General features: G+C 38.9%; 1 protein-coding gene across 2 annotated transcripts in view; it reads left to right on the top strand.

Moving 5' to 3' along the window:
* piezo1 (piezo type mechanosensitive ion channel component 1 (Er blood group)) overlaps window positions 1-21,568 on the top strand; it is a 199,556-nt gene that overhangs the window by 140,288 nt on the left and 37,700 nt on the right. For both annotated transcript variants that reach the window (XM_061911144.1, XM_061911143.1), the window contains 7 exons: window positions 2,186-2,351; window positions 5,023-5,112; window positions 7,733-7,815; window positions 8,045-8,098; window positions 8,214-8,314; window positions 8,404-8,545; window positions 20,471-20,530. In XM_061911144.1, the coding sequence (XP_061767128.1) occupies window positions 2,186-2,351; window positions 5,023-5,112; window positions 7,733-7,815; window positions 8,045-8,098; window positions 8,214-8,314; window positions 8,404-8,545; window positions 20,471-20,530 (696 nt within the window). The remainder of the gene's footprint in view (window positions 1-2,185; window positions 2,352-5,022; window positions 5,113-7,732; window positions 7,816-8,044; window positions 8,099-8,213; window positions 8,315-8,403; window positions 8,546-20,470; window positions 20,531-21,568) is intronic.

Below are 21,568 nucleotides of genomic sequence, written 5' to 3'. Positions count from 1 at the left end.
AAAAACACATTTAGTTTGCCAATAACATTTTGAAATCATCTTGTATGCGTGCCACTTGCCCACAAGAGCTTTGAATATTGCTATTGTAAAATTTGTGTCATGAAAAAGAATGTTTGCTTTGCATTTCTTGGCAAATTAAATACGTGAATGTATAAATAATACATTATTTGGACAAAGAATTGGCAAACGGAAGACTAAAGCATGAACATTTTGTCAGCTTGGCAACAGTTCTCACGAAGTATGGAGCTGGCACTATGATTAGTCTAATATTGACTTTCAAATTACAATTATTTTAATTTGAAATGACGTTAACCAGCCCTCCAAAAATACTATTGTTACGCAGCTAACCGTAAAAACCACCAATCTGAAAAGATTGCCTTCTTCTCTGGAGTTACCATTTCTGTCTTCCGTCATTGGCAATTCAACAGGTTATCCTTAAACTCATCACTATATTCATTAGCTAATCAGCATGACCATTTATAGATGACTGTGGAAGGAATAATGGAAGAATCTTATTTGTTGCAGTTGTAATTTATCATTAGAAGAGTGCGTAAAATTATGCGCAGCAGGGTTTTACACATCTGAATGTTTTGTCCACACATACTTTCTGAGGTTTGTGCTTACGGAAGGCTTTACCATCTGTTTTCACGCACACCTTTTTAAAATGAGGCCACTCGAATATAGAACATAAAGGAATCAATGGGGTATAATGGGTTAATGACAGCAACAGCATTTTCTGCTTGTGCTTGGTTTGTATTGTTTTAAAAGGGGATACACATTGAGATAGTGAGAAAAAAAATTAATACAATAAAAACAACAGCAACTACCACCAATGTTTGGTTTTAGAAGAGCTCCAGAAAAGGAACTTAAATGTTCAACTTCTGGGAAAATCGGAATCACCAGAATTGGATGATGTTCATTCAGTTGTTTGAATTTGTAAAAAAAAGAAGAAAAAAAAAAAGCAAAATGACACACCTATCAAATGTGTACTTTCTGGCTTTAAAAAGTGTTTAGATTTTTTTCAAAATGCAGATTCTTGCAAATTGCATGCACATTTGCACACTATCCTGTAATGTTTGTATACCTGAATCTTTTATTTATTATTTTTTTCCCAGTTAGCTCACACCATGGTTCAGAGAGAAACGTTTTTTTCAATTTTTCTGTATGTTGAAAAAGTGACAATCAAGATCGCTTTGTCTTTAAATAAAAGTTTGTGGTCACTGAAGTGGTGTGCCGTCAGGGCCAGCAAGGCCTTCTCTGCTGGCCTTACATAACCAGAAAAAATTATCATCATAATTCAAGATAAAAAAAAATGTTTTATTTACTTTCCCAAAATATCTAAAAGTATTCATATTCTCTTCATGTAATATCATGCTCCTTCCAGCGGTGTTGTTTTTAAGTTATAGAGTTTTTATCCAATCAGAATTCAGCTAGCTTATGTTGCCATGCTGTCCCAAATCTGCTTAGAGCCTTCAGAATCAACAATGTGGGCATCTATGCACTGTAAGTGAACGGACACAAACATTTGAAAGACAGTTGCAATAGCCAATCAGATCACGATTTGTGAGTAAGGCCTGCTAGTTGGCTTAAGGCAGATCCATCCATCCATTGTCTACCGCTTATTCCCTTTTGGGGTCGCGGGGGGCACTGGCGCCTATCTCAGCTACAATCGGGCGGAAGGCAAGTCGCCACCTCATCGCAGGCTTAAGGCAGATATATAGTGATATTATGAGTTAAGTAACATAAGAACTCCATTACACAGCATGCCACAGTATTGAAGAGCATGCAGTAGTTCTGTTTAGGTTGATGAATGGAGACATGCAGTGGGATGTTTTTGATGAGCACACTGTGGAGTTAACTTTTGATCAAGCTTTTTCTAACATTCCACACTACAAAATAATGAAATTATGAATGATGAGGTGACGACTTGTCCAAGGTGTACCCTGCTTTCCGCCCGAGTGCAGCTGGGATTGGCACCAGCACCCCCGCTATTCCAAAAGGGACAAGTGGTAGAAAATGGATGATTTGCGTTGATATCGTATCGTAAAGGCTACAATATTAGTATGGCATCGGAAGTGAAAAGGTTACATCGGGACATTCCTCATTTCAATTAAACATGTACTCAAAAAAATGACATATTTTTGTGTTTGTGTGTTAATGAATATTTTATTTTATTTCTTCACAGCAAACATGATAAGTGATAAGAACTGCAGCCTCCCTATAGAAGAAGCTGGGATCATCTGGGACAGTATTTGCTTTGTTTTCCTGTTGCTGCAAAGAAGGGTCTTCCTCAGTTGCTATTTCATTCATGTAGTTGAAGAATTGCAGGCATTTGGTAAACAGGCATCGAGGTAAGACACAATATATTCCAAGGTCAGTTATTATAACGCAGTTGTGACATTTCTTTCCTGAATGCATATTTTTTAAATTGACATTATTGTTGTCATGTGCATGGTTTTAAATATTTACATTTTGTGTCAGTGGAATATAACAACGTTGTAAGTAGACCATCACAGTGCAAAAAGAAGAAACAAGAGCTGGTGCGTGTGGGTGTTGTGGATCCCAAAAAATGCAGAGGCGGAAAATTTGCAAGCAAAACCTCTTCGTCTTCATTGCGAGGGCACTCAGAAATCAGACAATAAAAGGCGATGGTGGCGAAAACAAGCAGACCAGGAAAATAGAAAAACTAAAAAAAAAAACTACGGTGCTAGGCAAAGCTAGGAGTAACTGGGCGGACCTGGATCACTGGAGAGTAGCTGGTATACAGATGAAACTGCGAGTATGGAAATGACATAGGGAAACAAAACTCCAGCGGTAACATGCTGCATCGGCATGGTTAAATAGCTTGACCACTAATTGGGTTCAATTGTTCCCTGCTGGCTTCACGGTGGCAGAGGGGTTAGTGCGTCTGCCTCACAATACGAAGGTCCTGCAGTCCTGGGTTCAAATCCAGGCTCGGGATCTTTCTGTGTGGAGTTTGCATGTTCTCCCCGTGAATGCGTGGGTTCCCTCCGGGTACTCCGGCTTCCTCCCACTTCCAAAGACATGCACCTGGGGATAGGTTGATTGGCAACACTAAATTGACCCTAGTGTGTGAATGTTGTCTGTCTATCTGTGTTGGCCCTGCGATGAGGTGGCGACTTGTCCAGGGTGTACCCCGCCTTCCCCCCGATTGTAGCTGAGATAGGCGCCAGCGCCCCCCGCAACCCCGAAAGGGAATAAGCGGTAGAAAATGGATGGATGGATGTTCCCTGCTGTCTTGAGCCTGCCACACGCCACACCGAGCTGTTTTCCTCCCAGTCCACCAAGTATTAGGAAAGAAAACTAGCAAAAAAAATTTTTTATTTTTTTGTAAATTAATTTAATTTAATCTGTCCAATGCAGCCACACAGGCAAACCATACTGTTGATGTAGATAATCATATCTGCTGTATATATTTACTCTCTCTTGTTCACTAAATGTACGGGTAGCATTTTGTTAAACAAAACTAGTTTTCTTTTGAGTAACGTAGAAAATTTATCGGAGCTGTTTGTCTATTATGGAACCAGCACCCAATGTTATTAAAAAAAATTAGATTTTGAATCGAGAACTGGTTTGAATCGAGACTCATTTCTAAATCGAATTGTTACCCTCATGAATCGAATCGAATCGTGTGGAGCCCAAATATTCACAGCCCTAGTAATTAGTTGTGGATAGAAACAGCCCGAGCAGTGCAGCTTTAACAAGGTGTTGTCAACTCTGTGTCACCAAAACCAATATTAACACTCCTTTTTAAAAGTAGGCTGGCTATTTCAACAAGGCACTGCCACATTGCCACATAACCAGCTGACAATGTAAAGTTCCATTTTTAGGCTCTTCTCATTCACATACCGGGTTAAGGTTTTGCATCAGTAAAGGCCGCCTTTTGGGTCAAAGAATGTCCTCTGTCTTCATAACCTCTTTGGATGATTGCGCAAGTCAATATTTTTGGAGGTCTGCTTTTTTACTTTTTTTCTCGTATAATTCTCAAGATATTCTTTAACGCATTCTTCAGTGCATTCAGGGTTCCCATGCGTCCTGGAAAATCCAGTAAATTATAAACCAATTTTCCAGTTGGTTGAAAACATATGGAAAATGAGAAAATTAGTTAAAATATTTTGGAAAATGGAACATTTTACTCACCTACATGTAAATGTAAAAGTGGTAAAGGTTATCCACATGTAGTTTATTTTTACCTTTTATTATGGGTAACATTAAGGCACAGTGCTTATCTGCTTTTGACCACTGTGGAGTACCACGTGACAGAAGCTTTTGACCACTGTGGAGTACCACGTGACAGAAGAGTTATCGTAGTCAAGTCGTGTCTGGAATTAATTGGTGTGTGACTTGATAACCATTTTTAATTCTAGGGAAAGTTAGAACCCTGTCATCTAACTTGGGCAAGAATGGCACCTCGCAAGACACCTTGCTTGAGTTGCTGAACAAACATGCAAACTTCAAAGAAAAAAAACCTTTTTGCATTTGCTGTTAGGACAAAAAATTACATGAAAGCCAGATTTGCAAAAAAAATTATTAAGTAATAAACCGCCTGGAATAGAAAAATAAAGTTTTCAATAAATTGCTAAATTCTCATTTTTTGTCTCTTCCTCCTGTTTCTTATTTTTGCAATCGGGTGCTCTACTTACAATATGGTTGCAGCCCATTGGTGAAAAATGGGAACAATTTCCCCCGATGTATTTATTGGTTCGCTTAAGTAAAAAACAAAACCTCAACATGGGGTGTCAGATAAGACTCCTTTTCTTTACAAAGGGACATTATTCACTACAGTCCATGTGAAGTTTATATCGTACTGCCTACTCTTGATGTTTTCTAACTAATAATTGAAAAATATGTCATGATAAAGGGATTCTATGGCTATTATGTAATTTGGCATAATGTGTATTCGTCATTTTAAATTAGATGCAAGCTAATCTCCCCCGCCACCCGTTCACCACTCTACCTCCTACCCCCTACTCTCATGTGTAATTACACAATCTTTTGCAGGGGATTTGAGCTCTTCAATGCCACCATAATGAAAAACATGAAATTATACCAAAAGGCTGAGAAAAAATCCCTATCCCAGCTCAAGAGATCGTAAGTTTTCAAACATCAGTGTTGAGCAAAATATGTTGAGAATTCTTGATAGAGAGGGTAAAAAAATGTTGGGTTTTATTTTTTTTGGAATAATTTGCTGGACCACAGCTCTACCCTGTAATAATTGTGGGAGGAAAAACAAAAATATATCAACAAAAAAGCTTTATTGGTCAATCCAATCATATCACACAAGTGCATACAAATACTGTAAACACAGCACATGTGCCCAAAATATGCTAAAATTGGCTTTTATTTGATTTGATTTGCTGTTATTGTTTTTACATTCTATTTGCACTACAGAGCACAATTTATTCTGTAATTTATTTTTTGTATGTTATCGATTAATTATTCTTATTAACATGTGCTATTTATAACCTACTATATTTATATCCTATTCCATTGACATTATTATGTACATTATCCCATTCCTGTAGATCATGTTGGGCTAAAACTGAGACCTCGGATACAACATTTTGTGCCATTTTAGGTGTTTCATGAGCTAAATCTCCTTGAATATTATTAATACTCGTAAGAGTTACATCGAAATAGTGTCCTGAACTTTTAAGTTACTATTACTAACAGTAAGAATAAAAAAACATCTAGTAGATGTATGCATTTTATTCTACTTTTCGAGAATGCTTAGCTACCCAACAGGTACAAGTCATTAAAACAGCATTAAAAACTGGAAGAATCAGGTCCTGACATTGAGCAACTCAAACCTAACGTTGGAACAAAATGCTTGTTGGGTTCTGATGTTACTTTTACCATTGAATATTGGTCATTGGTCATTAGAGGACAAATACAACGTTAAAACAACATGCTTTTTGACAATGTTTATTCGATGTCAGGTTGTTACGTTAATTTGACCATTGAAATTTGGTGATTTCCCAACCAACAACGTGGATCCAACGTTGACACCAACATTCTCAATTTACAAATACAATTTACAAGGTTGCCATAAAGTCAGTTTTATAAAGGGAATGTATGTACAAACCCCGTTTCCATATGAGTTGGGAAATTGTGTTAGATGTAAATATAAACAGAATACAATGATTTGCAAATCCTTTTAAACCCATATTCAGTTGAATATGCTACAAAGACAAGATATTTGATGTTCAAACTCATAAACTTTATTTTTTTTTTGCAAATAATAATTAACTTAGAATTTCATGGCTGCAACACATGTAGTTGGGAAAGGGCATGTTCACCACTGTGTTACATCACCTTTTCTTTTAACAACACTCAATAAACCTTTGGGAACTAAGGAGGCACATTTTTGAAGCTTTTCAGGTGGAATTCTTTCCCATTCTTGTTTTATGTACAGCTTAAGTTGTTCAACAGTCCGGGGTCTCTGTTGTGGTATTTTAGGCTTCATATTGCGCCACACATTTTCAATGGGAGACAGGTCTGGACTACAGGCAGGCCAGTCTAGTAACCGCACTCTTTTACTATGAAGCCACGCTGCTGTAAGAAGTGACTTGGTATTGTCTTGCTGAAATAAGCAGGGGCGTCCATGATAACGTTGCTTGGATGGCAACATATGTTGCTCCAAAACCTGTATGTACCTTTCAGCATTAATGGTGCCATCACAGATGTGTAAGTTACCCATGCCTTGGGCACTAATACAGCCCCATACCATCACAGATGCTGGCTTTTGAACTTTGCACTTAGAACAGTCCTGATGGTTCTTTTCCTCTTTGGTCCGGAGGACACAACGTTCATCGTTTCCAAAAAACTATTTGAAATGTGGACTCGTCAGATAACAGAACACTTTTCCACTTTGCATCATTTTAACTGAGCTCGGACCCAGAGTAGCCGGCGGCGTTTCTGCGTGTCGTTTTAAATGGCTTTGGCTTTGCATAATAGAGCTTTAACTTGCACTTACAGGTGTAGCGACAAACTGTAGTTACTGACAGTGGTTTTCTGAAGTGTTCCTGAGCCCATGTGGTGATATCATTTACACACTGATGTCGCTTTTTGATGCATTACCTTCTGAGGGAACGAAAGTCCGTTATATCATCGCTTATGTTAAGTGATTTCTCCAGATTCTCCGAACCGTTTGATGGTATTACGGACCGTAGATGGTGAAATTCCTAAATTCCTTGCAACAGACCTTTGAGAAATGTTGTTCTTAAACTGTTTGACTATTTGCTCACGCATTTGTTGACAAAGTGGGGACCTTCGCCCCGGCCTTGTTTGTGAATGACTGAGCATTTCACGGAAGCTGCTTTTATACCCAATCATGGCACCCACCTGTTCCCAATTAGCCTGCACACCTGTGGGATGTTCCAAATAAGTGTTTGATGAGCATTCCTCACCTTTATCAGTATTTACTGCCACATTTTCCAACTTCTTTGTCACGTGTTGCTGGCATGAAATTCTAAAGTTAAAGATTATTTGCACAAAAAAAAAATGTTTATCAGTTTGAATATCAAATATGTTGTTTTTGTAGCATATTCAACTGAATATGGGTTGAAAATGATTTGCAAATCATTCTATTCCGTTTATATTTACATCTAACACAATTTCCCAACTCATATAGAAACAGGGTTTGTATAATCAACATTGTATCAATGCAGTATAGGTACATATTTATTACTCTTCTTGTTTTATGTTCCAGAATGCAAAGAATCCTTTCCAAACAACAGAAGTACAGAAATGGACACACAATTATTGATGACAACGCCCAGAATGAAAATCCTGGTAAGAAACTAATGCACCCCAATTGAAAAAGAAAAATTGTTGGACAGAGTTTGTGTGTTGTCTTCAAGCTTGGTCTCCTGCTAATTACATGCCTCATCAGGCAGATAAACTCCATTATCAATGACATTAAATATACAGCATAAACACTATGAAGTAGCCTATAACTCGTGTGTGTGTGTGTGTGTTTGTGTGTGTGTGTGTGTGTATGTGTGTGTGTGTGCCCTCCTAGAAACTAAGACAGAGAGAAAGGGTTGTTCTCAGTCATGTTTGAACCATGCAACAGGTATAACATACACACACAATTGCTACTATAAGAAACAACATATGTAGTCTTCACTGTATTTCAACTTTTAGATGGCAAAGAAGATAGAATTGTATTGTATGTGCTTCACCCACAGTCCTGCACTCAGGAGAGTACTACCTGTTTGAATCCGATAGCGAAAGTGAACAGGAACAATTGACTGAAGAGCAGAAGCCTCAGAAACAGACGGCTTATCAGGTTGGACAAACATGTTCTCAGGATTCATTTTTGTCTTGTACATTGGCAAATGATGTGTTTTCATTGACGTAGATGTGTACCTTTTCTAGTTGGCTTATCAAGCGTGGGTGACCAATTTGAAAAGAGCGCTGAGAGAACGTCAGAGAGGCCAAAGACAACACAGACTTGAAATGGTCGAGGATGAGATTGCCACGCAACAGGTGTCACAAGAGGAGGCTTGTTCTGTAAAAGGTAGATATTATTAGCACATTTATTTCTAGTGCATTCCATCTTTGACAATGACAAAAAAATACAACAATGAAAAAGAAAGGATCTGGCAGATTTGATAAGGGATGAGAATATTTTAGCAACTCATGATTCGTTTTTGATTCTTGTGGTAACATTTCAATTCAAAATTGATTTTCGCTTAACTGTCAATACTCTTTTAGTAATTACCGTACATTTACAAAAATCTATACGCTAAACAGACATGGGCAATTATTTTGACTTGGGGGGCCATATTGGTCAGTAAAAATGCATGTACACACATATACGTGTGTGTATATGTATATGTATTAGGGCTGTCAAACGATTAAAATATTTAATTGTGATTAATTGCTTTGTCATAGTTAACTCAAAATTAATCGCGATGTAGCAGATATACATAATTTTTCATCATTAATAAAACAGATAGTTTTCAAGTTTTAACACCATGAACAGACAATTAATTTGCGTTAATGAAATGTGTTTTAAACTTTATGCTTTTTTAAACAGCTCAACACAAACATGATTTAAAGACAATTTAAAAGAGTTGCCTACTGTGTGTTGGTGTCCTGTCAAATTTTGTAGCAATACAGAATTTGTATTCCTGCTCTAGGAGCACTTGCATTCAGAGGAGGAGCTACACATCCATGTTTAGATAACAGTTTCACGCATGGATAACACAAAATGTGGATTTTTATGATCATGCTTTGTTTGTCAGTGATTTTTGTTAATATTCATCCATCTATTTTTTACCGCTTGTTTCTTTTGGAGTCGCGGGGGGCTAGAGCCTATCCCAGCTGTAATCTTTGATATTTCTACCCGAATAAGTGCTTCTGATATTCTGTACATTACATGTTGTACACGTTAATGGTCTTCATGTTGCTGCATGGCAATGTTTGAACCTTCTTTATTAGTCCTTGTGGCTTGTGCAGACCTTTGAGACACTTGTGATTAAGGGCTATATAAATAAATTTTGATTGATTGATTATTTGTTTGGTTAATATAATGTAATATTCAGCCATTCTTTTATCCAGGTGTTGACCAAAACATGTTATAAAAGAATTTACACTATTTCAGCCAGCCAGAAAAAGTAGTCAGCCGATCTACCCCCCGACGGAAGAAACGTGATCATTTTGGTCGCTATATGCCATTAAATTACTGATAACTTATTTGAGTACAAAGTACTTCTGACAACTATTGCTAAAACATTAACTTTTATTTACAAAAAGTGACGGAAAGTTCGTTATAATTGTTGGCTCTTGGCTTCAACACCAACAGGTGTGTGAGTGGGTACAGGGCGCCAACTAGTGGTGAGAATAAAGAAAAAACAAGGTGAAGTTACAGAGACAACTCTTTTTACAACTTCGAATTGCTGCACAGACTCACAACTCTTACTCTGCAGAAATGTAGCAAAAAGTAATTTGTGAAGATTTTGACAGATTTTTTTTTTTTTTCTTACCTACGGACAAATAATAATACGGACCGACAACGCTCGCGCAGCACACACATTAGTACACATTTTAGTATACAGACATATTGGTTTACAGACACGCAGATTGAGATATGCATTTGCAAATAATTTTGCTACAATAATACTTACATACATTGTGCTATTACACATATCTTACACATATCCACATCGGTTAGCTGATCCCACATAATATAGGGCTACCTATCGAGAAACCCGGTAATATTGCATACATGAAAATAAAAACAATTCGGGGCTCCTTCACAGTACTTATAGTGAGACATACTTCAAGTTGACTCATTTTATTTATTTTCTCGATGTTACAGAAAGCAAGAGGATGTGTAAGCAGCTATCTGTTCTTCTTTTAGTAAAGATTATAAATCTCCTTTTTTTTCCCCCCCAAGATATTTCCCCAAAAATATACATTTGGGCAGAGATGTGTTTTTAGTCATCTTAATGTCTCTCTGGCGTCACTCTGCTACCATGAGCCCGAGCCCAAGGGAGTCGAGCGTAGACCTGGCTGCAGAAAAACATTTAAGGGGGCATTACATTTTTTCATGGGGGCCTCCTATCGAAAAACGATTCCCGCTGCGGTGAGCGCACATGCTCGGTAAAGCCGCAATTCTGGGGCTTTGGCCGTTGACAACTAAGACAAACACTTACTCGTGGTTATCGTGAAAATATGTCGTGAAGGTCTCTTGCTGTCGTGCGGGTTCTAGGGACCACCAAGTAAGGACATGGCTTTGAGCAGCTTTGACTTTCTTTATTTTCCAATAAGAAAACTCTTTTTCGGGTTGCTTTTCAGTCGCCCGCGTCGTCTGCCACTCGCTGTCGCTCTCTTCCGGGTTGCATTCACTTCGTTTTGTTCTGTCGTTGTCTCTCCGCCTCTCTCCCCGACGTTCACGGCTGCCGCCCCTTTAGACAGTGCGAGAGGATTCATTAATAGTCTACAGGTGCGCGAACCACGCACCTGATCTCAAATGTGGCGTCGCTCCCGGCACGCCCCGCCTCGCCGCTCGCTCGCCATCCCCACCTCCTCGCCGCCATCTTGGGCCGGGCTCCGGTGTGCCCTGCCTCTCTGTCGGACAGTCGGCTCCGCCTCTCCACGTATGTGTTTAAAATTATTTAGGCCTTTATCGTGTCCGAAAGTAAAAAATAATTGGCCATTTCTGTAGTATTAATTGTAAAGAACTGTTGTAGATCCAATGTTGTCTCTCTTGTTTAAAAGTTACATACAATGTTAACTGCTCTTCGTTCATGCACATAATACATATTAATCAAGTGTTTGGATGTATTTGTTAAATCAATGTATTCTTGGTTGCCAAAAATAGGTGCACAGCAATATTTTGATATTAACACATCTCATCTGTGTATACATTACTTGAATAACCTTAGGAAATGTACAGATGACGTGCCAGTATCAAAATATTATTTTGAATCACTAACATGTTGTTCGGGGTTGATATCAGCTTTTAAAGGGTACTTCAACAAGTAAACAGAACTATGTGTACTTTATTATCATATATGTAACTCTCTTATGGGTATAAATGATACTTCAACATGTAAACAGTACAGTATGTACTTTATCATATATGTAACTCTCCTGAATGAATACATCCAACTGCTTGTTTAATATTTATTATGTGCATAAGCATAGAGCAGTTATTATTGTATGTAGCTTCTAAACTAGAACAAGGTTTAAGCACATCAACATGGGATCAATAACAGTCCTTTATAATCTCATTATTACTATGAAAATGGCCAACTCTGTAATTTTTTGGGCACAATTACAGCTTAAATAATGTCAAACACATATGCTGAAGAGAACCACAAATATAAGTGTTTGTCTCACACGTAGTTAGTAATCCGTTGTAGACAGACAAAGCCCGAAAGTGGTATACGTGGGAGCAAGAATTCATTTTTGACACGGGAAAACAACGATAGCATCAAATGATGGATTTGACTAGCAGCTGTGTGGATGTCACAATTGATGACTCGCCTATTAATGGCATCATAGCTGTAAAATTAAATGCGTCGTGTTAAATGTCTCCCAGGTGCACACATATTACGTCGTGGAGCATGTTAAATACACACAATTTGGTTTTCAAGGTGACTTCTTTATCCGACAAGGAAAGGCATCTGATTGGCTCCTATAACTATTAAAGAGCTGTGATTGGATATATTTCAAATTTGTCCCACCAATCGACGAGACAAAATTAAATATGATTGGATTTTGTTTCTGTCAACGTTTTCGTATCGTATTTATTCTTTTAAGTTAAAGTACCAATGATTGTCACACACACACTAGTTGTGGCGAAATGTGTCCTCTGCATTTGACCCATCCCCTTGTTCGACCCCTGGGAGGTTTAACATGTCAGTTACTTCTTTTATCGTCTTCGTCAACATGCCTTTGTTTTAATTATTGATCATCTTATTTGCACCTGCTCCGATGTAATAAATAAATAGATAAATAAAATAAACAACTTTCAGCCCAGGACGGGCATGACTTACACTGGGGACTGGTCGATCGGACAGTAGCGGCAGCACTAATACAAACCCAGTTTCCATATGAGTTGGGAAATTGTGTTAGATGTAAATATAAATGGAATAAAATGATTTACAAATCGTTGTCAACCCATATTCAGTTGAATATGCTACAAAGACAACATATTTGATGTTCAAACTGATAACCATTTTTTTTTTGCAAATAATCATCTACTTTAGAATTGATGCCAGCAACACGTGACAAAGAAGTTGGGAAAGGTGGCAATAAATTGTGATAAATTTGAGGAATGCTCATCAAACACTTATTTGGAACATCCCACAGGTGTGCAGGCTAATTGTGAACAGGTGGTGCCATGATTGGGTATAAAAACAGCTTCCCTAAAAATGCTCAGTCTTTCACAAGAAAGGATGGGGTGAGGTACACCCCTTTGTCCACAACTGCATGAGCAAATAGTCAAACAGTTTAAGAACAACGTTTCTCAAAGTGCAATTAAAAGAAATTTAGAGATTTCATTATCTATGGTCCATAATATCATCAAAAGGTTCAGAGAATCTGGAGAAATCAATCCACGTAAGCGGCATGGCCGGAAACCAACATTGAATGACTGTGACGGAACTTTATCAAAAACCGACATCAATCGCTAAAGCATATCACCACATGGGCTCAAAAACACTTCACTGTCACTAAATACAGTTCGTCACTACATCTGTAAGTGCAAGTTAAAACTCTGCTATGCAAAGCGAAAGCCATTTATCAACAACATCCAGAAACGCCGCCGGCTTCTCTGGTCCCGAGATCATCTAAGATGGACTGATACAAAGTGGAAAAGTGTTCTGTGGTCTGACGAGTCCACATTTCAAATTGTTTTTGGAAATATTCGACATCGTGTCATCCGGACCAAAGGGGAAGCGAACTATCCAGACTGTTATCGACGCAAAGTTCAAAAGCCAGCATCTGTGATGGTATGGGGGTGCATTAGTGCCCAAGGCATGGGTAACTGACACATCTGTGAAGGCACCATTAAGGCTGAAAGGTACATACAGGTTTTGGAACAACATATGCTGCCATCTAAGCGCCGTCTCTTTCATGGACGCCCCTGCTTATTTCAGAAAGACAATGCCAAGCCACATTCAGCATGTGTTACAACAGAGTGGCTTCGTAAAAAAAGAGTGCGAGTACTTTCCTGGCCCGCCTGCAGTCCAGACCTGTCTCCCATTGAAAATGTGTGGCGAATTATGAAGCATAAAATACGACAGCGGAGACCCCGGACTGTTGAACAACTGAAGCTCTACATAAAACAAGAATGGGAAAGAATTTCACTTTCAAAGCTTCAACAATTAGTTTCCTCAGTTCCCAAACGTTTGACTGTTGTTCAAACAAAAGGTGATGTAACACAGTGGTCAACATGCCCTTTCCCTACTACTTTGGCACGTGTTGCAGCCATGAAATTCTAAGTTAATTATTATTTGCAAAAAAAAAAATAAACCTATTGAGTTCGAACATCAAATATCTTGTCTTGGTAGTGCATTCAATTGAATATGGGTTGAAAATGATTTGCAAATCATTGTATTCCGTTTATATTTACATCTAACACGATTTCCCAACTCATATGGAAACGGGGTTTGTAGTATTATATTTTGTGGAGAGCAAAATCGGGACTGGGTATACAATGCCAAGAAAGACATAAAAGAGGATTTCCATTTTTTTTGGTTTAGGTCCAACCTCCACAGTTCATCCACACAGTGTGTGTGTGTATATGTGTATGTGTGTGTGTGTGTGTGTGTGTGTGTGTGTGTGTGTGTGTGTGTGTGTGTGTGTGTGTGTGTGTGTGTGTGTGTGTGTGTGTGTGTATGTGTGTGTGCGTGTGCGCGTGCGCGTGCGCGTGCGCGTGCGTGCGCAGTTGTGCGTAGGATGCAACAGCAAGTGATGAAAATTTGCGGCTGTAGGACACCATATGATAATTCAGAAATAAAACCTAAATTTGCATATATATTTTTTTTTTAATAATATCCATTAAAAAAGGCCAAGCATAGACCGTCTGTCTGTGAAAAATGGCCAGCCATTTTTTTTTCCTGGTCTTTCATTGTTTTCATGATTGGGGAATTTTTCATCAGAGCCACAAAGAGAAAATTACTCTTAAAATAATCAGATTCAGCCTTGTGAACAGCTTGCAACAATCTTCTTGTGATTTGCTGTGATATTCGCCAGAGACACATAAATCTGTGCCAGCCGCAGACTGTATATTTTTGTTGAAGGAGCACAGTTCGCTCTCAGTCAAACTGTCTCAACATTTTCGTATTGGCATGTTTATTAACCACACGACAAGACCTCACAGAACAAATTGCCTGCCTCATTGATGTTGGCAAACAGGCTGATTCCTTAGCAGAAATATACCAGGTAGCCCGAGAAGACTTGAGGGTGGAAGTTTCTGAAAACAGTTTTGCAGCTAATCCGAGCCACCTGTATAATGGAGCAGACTTTTCACATGATCACACATACCATGCATGCAATAAAGCACTGATAACTGCTAAAAAATACTTAAGATTGGTACCTGTAGGGCCAGTTAAAAAGTTTTGAAGCTTCACTGGTTGTATGAAGTTATTGAAATCTCTTGTACTTTCTAAAAAATATGCCCTGTCTAGCCAAATCGTATTCGACATGTCCACATCTGCTGTAAATCCCTTGTTTTACAATAACACCAACACATACACTGTAACATTAGTCTATACAGCTTATTGGTAAGCACTTAAGCTCCACAAAGATAACTGTCCCATAAAAATAATCTGAATTCCATTTAAAAGCACAAACCACAGACCTTAACCATGTGCCGCTTTTAAACGGGATGAGTACCTTTCACATCCCTTATCCTTATTTTTCATGTCATACATCTATTTTTGTCAATTAGCCAAATGTTGCATTTCCGGCATTCTTTCAAAACACACTCCAGTTTAGATAGATATTTATAATGTCTTTGGCTTTAGCAGGAAGAATAATATAAATTGTGTAGAATAATGCTGAATTTAAAGGTGCTGCTTGCAACTTGCTCACAGTTACATTTTTCAAAGCAAAAAATATAATAACACCTTTGGCTAGCTTATGTTACCATTAGTGGTTTAACACAGTGATCCCCAACCACCGGGCCGAGGCCCCGTACCGGGCCGTGGCCCGATTGGTACCGGGCTGCAGAAGAATTTTTTATTAATTTTTATTAAAAAAAAAAATGTATATATGTTTTTTTATTCTTATTAAATCAACATAAAAACACAATATACACTTACAATTAGTGCACCAATCACAAAAACCTAAATTTTTCATGACAAAAACGTCCCTTTTACATGGCAAAGAAAAAAAAAAGGAAAAAAAAAGGATACCCCCCCGCCCCGCCATCCCACCCAGGCCGCGGGACAAATTATTAAGCGTTGACCGGTCCGAGGATACAAAAAGGTTGGTGACCACTGGTTTAACAGAATACATTTGTTTGACAATTATCCGTATTTTTCACAATTACAAAGTTTATGTAACAAAAAAAATTTCCCAGCCCAAATAAACAACACCATTGCTGTCACAATGATTCAGAAATAAAAGAAATACAAAACAACATAAAAAAAAATGTTCTGGAGTTCAATTCTGGATTTTACCTCAGAGGGTAAAGATTAATCTACCCAGCAGGCACAAGACATTAAAACAACGTTGAGATCTTGTTTAATGTTAAAGTACCAATAATTGTCACACACACACACTAGATGTGACGAAATTATTCTCTGGATTTGACCCATCACCCTTGATCACCACCTGCGAGGTGAGCAGTGAGCAGCAGCGATGGCCGCGCCCGGGAATAATTTTTGGTGATTCAACCCCCAATTCCTACCCTTGATGCTGAGTGCCAAGCAGGGAGCTAATGACTCCCATTTTTATAGTCTTTGGTATGACTCGGCCAGGATTTGAACTCATGACCTACCGATCTCAGGGCGGACACTCTAACCACTAGGCCACTGAGTAGGGTGTTGTTTAATCAGGTCCTGGCGTTGAGAAACTTAATGATAGCTCTGAAACAACATGGTTTTGACCATATCTAATCAATGTTGGGTTCTGACGTTGATTAACCATTGAATTTTGGTCATTTCTCAACCATTATTCTACGATACAAATACAACGTTGAATCAACATGCTTTTTGGTGTTTATTTAATGCAAGGTTGTGACAATGATTTGACCATTGATTGATTAATTTACCCACTAACAATGTGGATCAAACGTTGGACATCAATGTAGTCTCAATATACATCCATCCATTTTCTACTGCGTATTCCCTTTTGGGGTCGCGGGGGGCGCTGGCGCCTACCTCAGCTACAATAGGGCGGAAGGCGGGGTACACCCTGGACAAGTCGCAACCTCATCGCAGGGCCAACACAGATAGACAGACAACATTCACACTCACATTCACACACTAGGGCCAATTTAGTGTTGCCAATCAACCTATAAAACTATTTTGCATCCTTCTTCAAAGTAATTTTTCAAGGACATATATGGATAATCAACGTTGCATCAATGTTCTGTGCCTGCTGAGTCAAGAAAGTGAGGCACCAAGCAATAATTACAAGGAAGGAGTTTTTTAATGCAGTGGTTCTCAACCTTTTTTCAGTGATGTACCCCCTGTGAACATTTTTTTAATTCAAGTACCCCATAATCAGAGCAAACCATTTTTGGTTGACAAAAAGAGATAAAGAAATAAAATAAAGCACTATGTCATCAGTTTCTGATTTATTAAATTGTATAACAGTGCAAAATATTGCTCATTTGTAGTGGTCCTTCTTGGACTATTTGGAAAAAAAGATATAAAAATAACTAAAAACTTGTTGAAAAATAAAGAAGTGATTCAATTATAAATAAAGATTTCTACACATAGAAGTAATCATCAACTTAAAGCGCCCTCTTTGGGGATTGTAATAGAGATCCATCTAATTCTAAACATTTCTTCACAAAAAAAGAAATCTTTAACATCAATATTTATGGAACATGTCCACAAAAAATCTAGCTGTCAACACTGAATATTCCATTGTTGCATTTCTTTTAAGAGTTTATGAACTTACATTCATATTTTGTTGAAGTATTATTCAATAAATATATTTATAAAGGATTTGTGAATTGTTGCTATTTTTACAATATTTAAAAAAAAATGTCACGTACCCCTTGACATACCTTCAAGTACCACCAGGGGTACGCGTACCCCCATTTGACAACCACTGGTTTAATGAACTTGTCAAAGAAGTTGGCACCAATACAATTAGAGTAACACACTTTGCTGTAATAAATGGTAAATGGGTTGTACTTGTATAGCGCTTTTCTACCATTTTAAGGAACTCTAAGCGCTTTGACACTATTTCCACATTCACACACACATTCACACACTGATGGCGGGAACTGCCATGCACGGTGCTAACCAGGACCCATCTGGTGCAAGGGTGAAGTGTCTTGCTCAAGGACACAAAGGACGTGGCTAGGATGGTAGAAGGTGGGGATTGAACAAGTAACCCTCAGTTTGCTGGCACGGGCACTCTCCCAACTTCGCCACGCCGTCCCCAATAGATAATAGATAGCGATCCCACGAGGTGTTGTTGTTGAAGAAGGCAAAGTTTCTCTCAAAGTTTGTTGGAAGGCTTTTGTTCATTCTGTCTATCTTTGTTACAAATACCTACCATAAAAATTCTGGACTGTTTATATCAAAGGTGTCAAACTAATTTGAGATCAGGGGCCACATGGACAAAAATCTACTCCCAAGTGGGCCGGACTGGTAAAATCCCTGCAAGATAACTTAAAAATAAAGACACCTTCCAAATAGTTTTCTGTGTTTAAAAATAGAAGAAGCACTTTCTGAAAATGTACAAATCATAATGTTGTTGTTTTTTTACACTTACATGTTGCGGTTAATAGTACTCTATCTTTATTTGTCGTTATTTATACTTTCTGAATGAATGATGTGATAATGTTCATAAGTCAACTCGTTAGTGTTCATTTTCAATCAATCAAGATAAAAAAATATCAAAATCAAATTACAGTATGCTATGTATGTAGTTTCATCATTTTCCTCGATTGATGTACTAACATCATGTGGTTTATTTTGTACATAAGTACCATCTACAGCAGGGGTCACCAACCTTTACCACTCAGAGAGCCATTTTGATCCGTTTCACAAAATAAAGAAAACAATGAGAGCCACTAAACTCTTTTGAAATTTAAAATGAAATAACACAGCGTACAAAGTTTTTTTTTTGCTTTGTGCTATGTATTAACCAGGGGTCTCAAACACACGGCCCTCACCTTTATATGAAAATGTTATATTAGTGCGGCCTGCGAGTTTTAATTGAATGCCGCTTGACAACATCACAATTGCCGACCATCCCAATTTATCCTGGAGACACCCTAATTTCAGGGCAACTGTTCTCTCGAATGTCTTCTGATTTTCACCCAAACGACAATATTAAGGGCGTTCTGTGATGACATTGCGCTTAACACCCTCTACAAACATAACAAACAGCTTGTCAGCCCATTTACATATTGTATGTGGCTTCTGCAGACACACGTAAGTGACTGCAATGCATACGTGTTCAATAGCCTTACAGGTCACACTGAGGGGTGGCCGAATAAACAACTTTTACACATTCTTACTTATATGCGCCACACTATGAACCCACACCAAACAAGAATGACACACACGTTTCGGGATAACATCCGCACCGTAACACAACATAAACACAACAGAACAAATACCCAGAATCCCATGCATTACTAACTCTTCTGGGCTACATTATACACCCCAACCCCGCCCACCTCAACCGGCGCACAGAGGGGCGGAGGTGTATAATGTAGCCTGGAAGAGTTAGGGATGCATGGGATTCTGGGTATTTGTTCTGTTGTGTTACAGTGCGGCTGTTCTCCCGAAATGTGTTTGTCATTCTTGGTTGGTGTGGGTTCACAGTGTGGCACATATAAGTAAGAGTGTTAAAGTTGTTTATTCGGCCACCCTCAGTGTGACCTGTATGGCTGTTGAACAAGTATGCCTTGCAGTCACTTGAGCGTGATAACAGCAGCCGCACACTACATGTGACCGGCTGGCACTCAGTTGGCATGGTATGAAGGCGCACACGACTGCATGTTCTAGAGAGCGTTAATGTTATTGTCATCACGGCACGCCCTCAACATTGTTGTCCGGATGGAAATCTGAGAATATTATCCTCGGGAGCTTTCAGGGAGAGGCATTGAAATCCGGAAACCTTCCGGAAAAATGGGGAGGTCGGCAAGTATGCAGCTTAGCCACATTAGAGTGATAGCCGCATGCGGCTCCGGAGCCGCGGTTTGCCGACCCCTGATCTACAGAGATACAAATAATTGCTATTGCAACATCCATGTAGAAGAGCTGTTTCTTTCATTCAAAAATTTCAGGTTAATTTGTATACTTAGCAAACTCATCCCGCAGGCCGGATAAAACCGGGTCGTACGTTTGACACCCTGGTTTATATCGTTCTGAGTGGGAAACTTGCAAAAATCAACAGTAATCAATATAGTACTCAATTTCCCTACGTTATAGGCAATAACATGGACATCTTTAAAAATGGTAAATGGGTTGTGCTTGTATAGTGCTTTTCTACCTTCAAGGTACTCAAACCGCTTTGACACTACTTCCACATTCACCCATTCACACACACATTCACACACTGATTGAGGGAGCTGCCATGCAAGGCGCTAACCAGCACCCATCAGGAGCAAGGGTGAACCGTCTTGCTTAGGACACAACGGACGTGACGAGGTTGGTACTAGGTGGGGATTGAACCAGGGACCCTCGGGTTGCGCACGGCCACTCGACCAACTGTGCCACGCCGTCCCAAGTATCCTAATGTTGTATACAAGAGTAATGAGTACAGGTTTGTGTGTTTTTCGACTCAGACGACAACTATGTGTTTGAAGACCTTCAGTTTAAGGAGCTTGAGGAACCGGAGGAGTCTGGTAGGTTCATATTTTTTGTTCTCCTCCACACTTCACAATGACAATATGCTCTCCACCAAGCTGAATTGTTGACTTCTGCTCATCGGACATCTCATTTGTTATCCTTTCAGCAGCTGGCAGTGGGCTTGCCCTCACCAGATGCAATATTTTGTATGCTTGCAATATCTATTGACATCTACTGTAGTAGTAGAGCTGCAGTAGTGTGCTACAAACTGTGCTTTGGCCCACTTGACACCTAAAGTCAGGTAGATTTTTGCTAGGATGACTCATCCGATCTGTTTTCAAGTTTGGTAAACTTCCCTTCCCCTTGCGTGCACCTTTGCCAGCTCCTAACAATAACTGCCACTTTTCCTTAAACATTGATAGGTATAAAAAAAAAGCTTTAAAATAATATGCAAAGTCAAAAAGCCCACTATAAGCTTAGTTACACCTTTGCACATGCAAAGAATTCCTCTATATCATTAAAATTGATTAATTAGATTATTCAGATTAATCACACCAAACCAGGGGTGTCAAACTCAAATACAGAGTGGGCCAAAATTAAAACTGAACAAAGCCGCAGGCCAATGTTAAACAAATTAACCTTTTAAGAGGACCCAAACAGGTTTTGCATTGAATATTGAACAAGCTAGGGATTGGGGTTTGGTGGTAGCGTGGGTGTATATTGTAGCGCCCCAGAAAAGTTAGTGCTGCAAGGGATTCTGGGTATTTTGTCTGTTGTGTTTATGTTGTGTTACGGTGCGGATGTTGTCACGAAATGTGTTTGTCATTCTTGTTCGGTGTGGTTTCACAGTGTGGCGCATATTTGTAACAGTGTTAAAGTTGTTTCTCTGGCCATCGTCAGTGTGACTTGTATGGCTGTTGACCAAGTATGACTTGCATTCACTTATGTGTGTGTAAATGCCGTAAATTTTATGTGACTGGACCGGCACGCTGTTTGTATGGAGGAAAAATAAATGTGACGACAGGTTGTAGAGAACGCTAAAGGCAATGCCCTTAAGGCCCGCCCCCAATATCGTTGTCCCGGTGGAAATTCGG

The sequence above is a fragment of the Nerophis ophidion genome, linkage group LG09 (assembly GCF_033978795.1).
Source record: "Nerophis ophidion isolate RoL-2023_Sa linkage group LG09, RoL_Noph_v1.0, whole genome shotgun sequence".
NCBI classification, from domain to species: Eukaryota; Metazoa; Chordata; class Actinopteri; order Syngnathiformes; family Syngnathidae; genus Nerophis; species Nerophis ophidion.
Note: the sequence above shows the minus strand (reverse complement) of the source record. Positions and strands in the feature narration are given on the sequence as shown.